Genomic DNA, 7,500 nt, shown 5'->3' with positions numbered 1-7,500 from the left:
ACAGACTTTAATTGTGTGTGTGTGTGTGTCTGTCTCGACTTAACGGCTTATTGCTGGGAAACTACTGGGCGCAGTTCTTTCAAAAGTTGATACACTAACTTGATAATAGGTCCGATTGATCGTGTTAAAACTTCATAATGTTACCTGGGACCTAAATGCGAAATAAATCACAAAAGCCACTCTTAACGGTGGGAGTTTTTGCGGTGGGAGGCTGGTCGCTTTGCGAACAGCCTGAACTAAAGGGAAGACTTGGGCGGCGAACACGTCACGCAGTGACGAGAAAAGCATGATTTCAGTGCAAGCCAGACAACGGGTGGGAAAATGGTCTCGGCAAAGAAATTACAATGCAGGGTTTGGTCTCGGTGAAAGAGAGACAGAGAGCACGAGAGAGTCTATGGCCAAAGTGATCCGGGTTCGATTCATTTTGTGCACATGTGTTAGTGTTACTGTTTGTGTGTGTGTGTGTGTGTGTGTGTGTTGGTGTGTGTGTGTGTGTGTGTGTGTGTGCATGAGTCTGTACTCGTGTGTGTGTGTGTGTGTGTGTGTGTGTGTGTGTGTGTAAGAAAGAAAGAGAGAGAGGGAGGGAGTGAGAGAGTGTGTGTGTGTGTGTGTGTGAATGTCTGAAGAGTACTCGGGTCCAGCGCGAGCGTTTTTTATTTGAAACGTGTGTTTGGGTGGGCTTTCTTTATCGCTAATCTTTTAGTTTAATTTGATTGTGTGTGTGTGTGTGTGTGTGTGTGTGTGTGTGTGTTCAAGGACAGATTGTAAGAAAAGGCCTAGCCGGCTTTAAATCTTTATCCTTGTTAAATAAGGTACATTTAAGTTCAGTCATCACTCAGGCAAACACCAGTGCCGCTCAGATGCAATACTTTATTATTACTAATCATATACATATATAACTTTTCACGCTGCCTTGTTACATATCTGTTCTAATGTGAAAATTTGCGAAGCAGGTCTGCGGGCTAATATAGCCAATTAAAAAATAAATTAAAAAAATTAACTCTTACCAGTTCGCTCCCTTGCCCATCGTAAGCAAGCTTACGATGCCCCTCCCCTGTAGTTTTCCACTGACCAATTATCTAATTATAATTTTTTTTTATTTTTTTTTTTTACATTGGATGGGTCGGACAGTGGATAAACTCATATTTAAGACACACTTTATGACTGAAACAAGCTGGGTTTTTGTTATAAGTTAGTTATAGAAATGCATTATTAGGCACACAAAAAAAAAAGTCTGTTAACGGTAACATAGGCCAAAAAAATAGGGTCGGTAGGTCGGGACTTTTTTTTTATATTTTTTTCCCAAAACATATTTTTAAGTTATTTTGCCAAAAAACAAAGCCCCTTTTTTTATTTTTATTTTTTTCAAATTTTTATTTTTTTTTCAAAATTTTTTGTTTCCAATTTTTTTTTTCAATTTTTTTTCTCCAATTTTTTGTTTTTTTTGTTTGTTTTTTTTTTTTTACCAAATGCCAAACAAAAGTCTAGGGTCGCGCGAAAAAATAGGGTCAGTCAGGATACCGTAAACAGAATATTTTTTTGGGGGGGGCCTTAGGCATGAAACGTCCAACTTTGAAATTTGGGTGGGGGTATTCAGGTGACAATAACTTTTTTGTTTATCAGCAAAACTCTATAAAACTTTGCTATGTTATGTAAAATGAATGCCCAAACAGACTAGTTAGCAGCATATCTAAAATAAACTGAACACAAAAAAAATTTCTTCTTTGTGTTTGTCACGTGTTCCAAAAAATGGGCGTACAAATTTCAACAAAAATCATGTTGTCACCCCCATAAAATTTTTACCTTTAAAGATAGCACAATTCTCTTTGCAAATATGAAAAGCTTATTCATTTTCCTTTCATTTGATATATAACTTTCTATATTTCATTTAGAATATGACCCCAGATAGCCACTCGGCAAGTAGGCACCAACAGCACTGTAAAATATGCCCTAAAACCACCGAACTGGTAAGAGTACCGAGGAACAATACGCACACACACGTTGAATTCAATTATCTTTTTAGTGTACTTGTACCTCAAATATTATATCAACAATGACTGAGTCAGTCGATCAGAAAATGTGTTTTCTCGACATGTCTGTTATCATAAAAATGCAAACAGTCAGCATATTAAAAATGACTCATACTGATGTATACTCTGCTCTCATAGACAAGCGGCACATGCTGTTATATCGCCAAATTCATCGCTTATATTATCATAGTTTGTGTACATTGAATACGTTATAAGTTAACAATAGTTTTGTTTGTATGTGTGTATTTTGTTCCTCAGTGAAGGACGGCTTATTATTTTATCATAGTAGTTGTTTAAAAACAGAATCACACAAGTACAATGAAAGGAAAATAATACAAATCAGTACAACCTCGCAAGCAGGGCCGCAAGAATGAGGCCTCGAGGGGGGGAAAAAAATGGACAGAACTTAAATTATTACGTTTCTCAACGAAAACACATGATAATGCACACATTCAAAACGTCTAGTCTTGCTCCCTTACTGATTTGAAATCGTCTTTTTCAGATCAACAGAATAATACTGCTTTTGGTTCTCGTTATCGCCGAAGACGAAGTGGTCTTTCATGTTGGGAGAGAAGCGACTTGCAGGCGGTTTACGCCCGTATCCCTCCGCCAGAACACGCAAGTAGTGCGATGCGTTGCCACAGCACAGGCCGACATATTGGATCCCCAGGGCTTTGGCCTCGCGAGCGAACTGCGCTATCTCTGTGCGAGAGCTTGTGAACGCCGGGAGATCTTCAGGAAAGGCTCTCTTTCCTGCAATGAAAACATAACAATACAAATAATAATGAGGATATTTATATGTGGCGCAAATCCTAAAACATCTAGGCGCCTCACAAAAACATACATAAATAGATTATTCTGTACGCCGCGATTCCAAATCAAATAATAATAAACATTGAAATATACTTATACACTTTACAAAGTTTTGACCCACATAATTCCAAGTCAAATAATTATACACCTCGAAATAAACTAATACAATTTACACAATTTTCAATACACATACTGACATGATAAAACTGCATTGTACAAGTGAAGTGACTCGGTATATTATGAAGGAAGGTCGACATTATCTGGCTGAAATATCTTCACTGGCATATACGGTACATGTACCAGGTTTTCCTTTCAAATAACGAAATTGTGTCTTCTTCTTCTTCTTGTCGATCACACTAGTTATATTGTCAGCCCGGACAGCGAGACGAATGATGCCGTCTTCCTTTCCTCCGTACAGCTTGCAGTGCGGAAAGGAGACAGCAGTTAGCCACACGGTTTTACTCAGACTCTCAAGGATGGTGCATCGTTGTAGGATGTATTTAGTGGTCTGGCCCTCTAGTCCACAGCTGCACGTGGGGGAGGGGACCAGCTTCATCTTTTGGGACATGTGTGCATTTAGGCGGTTATGCCCAGTGCGGAGTCGCATCAGCACGACTTGTCTAAAATAAGCTCTGAAGCGCACACAGCAGACACATAGGACAGATCAAAACGAATACCGCTCAGGCAGTCAACCTTCTGCTTTGATCGTAGACTGTCGCCCAATCTTAAATGTTTCCAATGAGTTTCTAAATTTTAAGACCATATAACATGGTATATCCTAAACTTGGAAGAGATGCCTGTGTTTTGGTCATTGAGAGTCTCCATGGAAGAGTTATGATATGGGTGTAGCCACGTGAAGGTGTTTCAAAGGTATCAGAGACTGTTTATGATTACATCTTGAACTCAGTGACATCAGTGTACACTCGTCAAGAACTAATTCCTGCTGACTCCGAGCTGGACACACTACTCACTGGTATTCTTGGTCATTTATCGTTTAGAAGAATCATACATATTTGAATGAAACTTAAGACAGGCGAAACTATTTTCCCAAAGTCGGATACAGAAATTCAAGTTATACTGCTGTAACCGAGTGCCGAAACACCACAATCAGCTTTGGAGGCGAAGTCCAATCAAACAGGATTGAGAAGTTTAGAGCTTATTTCTAAGCCCTATAAAAACTGTTATGCATTCGCAAAGGAATCCATGAACATACAGAGAGACAAAAGCCGCCAGACCCCATCTCAAACAGAACTCTACAATCCACATGTGTTGCCTTGCGAGCTATAAATAGCTCGCAACTTCTAAGGCGAACTCTGCAGAGTCTGCTGTGAAGGGCGACGGTATGACACACCCTGTCACATTCGCCCCCGTTTGAATGAACTTTGTCCCCAAAGTTCCGAACCATGGACCCGCCAAGCTAAGGTCCCTTCCAGGTTCGTGGAATGGGAACAGCACGAAAAATGATTCAGTGGCCATAACGCCATTCCTCAACATATCATGTCGAGTCCCATCCTGTCAGCGACGCCAAAATTAATGTAACCGAGTGCCGAAACACCACAATCACCTTTGGAGGCGAAGTCCAATCAAACAGGATTGAGAAGTTTAGAGCTTATTTCTAAGCCCTATAAAAACTGTTATGCATTCGCAGATAGAGGAATCCATGAACATACAGAGAGTCAAAAGCCGCCAGACCCCATCACAAGCAGAACTCTACAATCCACAGGTGTTGCCTACTTCAAAGGCGAACAACTCTGCAGAGTCTGCTGTGAAGGGCGACAGTAGTCTCCCTGTCACACTGCCATTAATTTTCAGGCGACTGAGAGACGGCGCACATACCTGTTTCGTCGTTGATGAAGGACTGGAAGATGGGGTACTTGTCATTACAGCGATAAGGGACAGGCACACACATGATAGGACCCTGAAAACAAAGAACCACTTAGCAACCATTAACATTGTAGTCCCGGTATCGATTACAACGAAAGGGGACAGGCACACACCCATTATATACAATTAGTGACCCTGAAACCAACGTGTATGCCAGTCATCATTATTGCCATAGGCAAAGTTCACGACATTTCTTTGGGGATGAATGAAAAGAGAGAGAGAGAGAGAGAGAGAGAGAGAGAGAGAGAGAGAGAGAGAGAGAGAGAGAGAGAGAGAGAGAGAGAACGGACGAACAAACTTTATTACTCAAGGATGGAGATTTTAGGCTCACGCCTAGTCTTACAATCTGTCCCTGCTAAACTAAGACATAAAAATAAAGACAATAATTAAAAGGACAATTGTCAATCGCAATCGTACAGTATTACTAATTACAACATTACCTATACGAATACATAATGCATGATAGAACATTGAAATGTACATGTATGTCAATATAATACAAAGGAAAAGAAAAGTCGACTCGCACACACACGCGCGCCGCATGCCTGCAATCACGTTCGCACTCAATACAACACACACACTCACACACAGAAATATACACACACACACACACACACATACACATACACATGCGCACACACACAGAGACATACGCACGCACACACACACACACACACACACACACGCACACACACACACACACGCACACACACACAACAACCTCATCATCATCATCATCAACAAAATATATAGAGGTTAGTGATAGCAATACATTCTTGCCAGAAACAGCTTCAGAATGTAACTGTTGGTGACATCAGATATTTGCGAAGCTGCGCTTTGAAGTGTTTAATCGTGCTTGACCCCTTGAGAGAGAGAGAAAGAGAGAGAGAGAGAGAGAGAGAGAGAGAGAGAGAGAGAGAGAGAGAAGTTTGCAAACACCAATTTATGGCAGTGTCAACCGGCAGTCAAGAGAGGGAGAAGACAGACAGAAAGCGGTGACGTAAACATTGTCTGAATTCTTGATGTTTATAATTTTGAGAATCATGACTAATAATTTAGAGAAATGGGGGGGGGGGGGGGGAGCTGGGGGCAGAAAGACACACACAGAGCGATTTACCTTGCAAGCTTTGCGGATTTCCTTCATGATGGGCATGATGATGGTGGGGCCTCTCCCACAGTTGAGGCCTACTACGGCCGCCCCGGCCTCCTCCAGACGTCGGCAGGCCTCCCCGAAGGGAACCCCGTCAAACGTTGTCTTCCCCTCGTGAGGGATGAAGCTGACAGCGGCAGGCAGACCTGTAGCGTGTTGCCCAAATTCACCGTCAATACAACTGTGTTCACTTCTTTTTTGCCTTTTAATTTTTTTGTTATAAACAAGATCAAATGTACTTGCCAGAAAACAGCGACGCGATGTCTGCTTCAGCAAATAAAAGAAGAAACGACGGAAAAAGACAGAAGAAAACAAGTCGCGTAAGGCGAAAATACAACATTTAGTCAAGTAGCTGTCGAACTCACAGAATGAAACTGAACGCAATGCCATTTTTCAGCAAGACCGTATACTCGTGGCATCGTCAGTCCACCGCTCATGGCAAAGGCAGTGAAATTGACAAGAAGAGCGGGGTAGTAGTTGCACTAAGAAGGATAGCACGCTTTTCTGTACCTCTCTTTGTTTTAACTTTCTGAGCGTGTTTTTAATCCAAACATATCATATCTATATGTTTTTGGAATCAGGAACCGACAAGGAATAAGATGAAAGTGTTTTTAAATTGATTTCGACAATTTAATTTTGATAATAATTTTTATATATTTAATTTTCAGAGCTTGTTTTTAATCCAAATATAACATATTTATATGTTTTTGGAATCAAAAAATGATGGAGAATAAGATGAACGTAAATTTGGATCGTTTTATAAATTTTTATTTTTTTTACAATTTTCAGATTTTTAATGACCAAAGTCATCAATTAATTTTTAAGCCACCAAGCTGAAATGCAATACCGAAGTCCGGGCTTCGTCGAAGATTACTTGACCAAAATTTCAACCAATTTGGTTGAAAAATGAGGGCGTGACAGTGCCGCCTCAACTTTCACGAAAAGCCGGATATGACGTCATCAAAGACATTTATCCCAAAAAATGAAAACAACGTTCGGGGATTTCATACCCAGGAACTCTCATGTCAAATTTCATAAAGATCGGTCCAGTAGTTTACTCTCAATCGCTCTACACACACATACACACAGACACACACACACACACACACACACACACACACACACACACACACACAGACACACACACGCACATACACCACGACCCTCGTCTCGATTCCCCCCTCTACGTTAAAACATTTAGTCAAAACTTGACTAAATGTAATGAGACAAGAAGAGGCCAGACAGAAACACACCAAACGTCACACTTCTTCTTTTATCTGCTGAAGAAGACAACCGCGTCGAAACTAGTTCATTTGTTCTTCTTTTCTTGTTACATCTTTAACTGATGTTATCTTGTAACATCTTTAACTGATGTTATCTTGTTACATCTTTAACTGATGTTATCTTGTTACATCTTTAACTGATGTTATCTTGTTACATAGGGACGGGGATATAGCTCAGTTGGTAGCGCGCTGGATTTGTATTCAGTTGGCCGCTGTCAGCGTGAGTTCGATCCCAGGTTCGGCGGAAATTTATTTCACAGAGTCAACTTTGTGTGCAGACTCTCTTCGGTGTCCGAACCTCCCCCCGTGTACACTATATTGGGTGTGCACGTTAAAGATC

General features: G+C 40.8%; 1 protein-coding gene across 1 annotated transcript in view; it reads right to left on the bottom strand.

Moving 5' to 3' along the window:
- Positions 1 to 1,527: 1,527 nt before the first annotated feature.
- The window catches only part of LOC138965360 (betaine--homocysteine S-methyltransferase 1-like), a 10,978-nt gene continuing 5,005 nt past the window's right edge, over positions 1,528 to 7,500 (bottom strand). Inside the window, exons 5-7 of the mRNA XM_070337497.1 lie at positions 5,845 to 6,023; positions 4,680 to 4,761; positions 1,528 to 2,783 (exon numbers count right to left, since the gene is read on the bottom strand). Of these exons, the coding sequence (XP_070193598.1) occupies positions 2,506 to 2,783; positions 4,680 to 4,761; positions 5,845 to 6,023 (539 nt within the window). The 3' untranslated portion in view covers positions 1,528 to 2,505. The remainder of the gene's footprint in view (positions 2,784 to 4,679; positions 4,762 to 5,844; positions 6,024 to 7,500) is intronic.

Source organism: Littorina saxatilis, linkage group LG4 (genome assembly GCF_037325665.1).
Source record: "Littorina saxatilis isolate snail1 linkage group LG4, US_GU_Lsax_2.0, whole genome shotgun sequence".
NCBI lineage: Eukaryota > Metazoa > Mollusca > Gastropoda > Littorinimorpha > Littorinidae > Littorina > Littorina saxatilis.
Note: the sequence above shows the minus strand (reverse complement) of the source record. Positions and strands in the feature narration are given on the sequence as shown.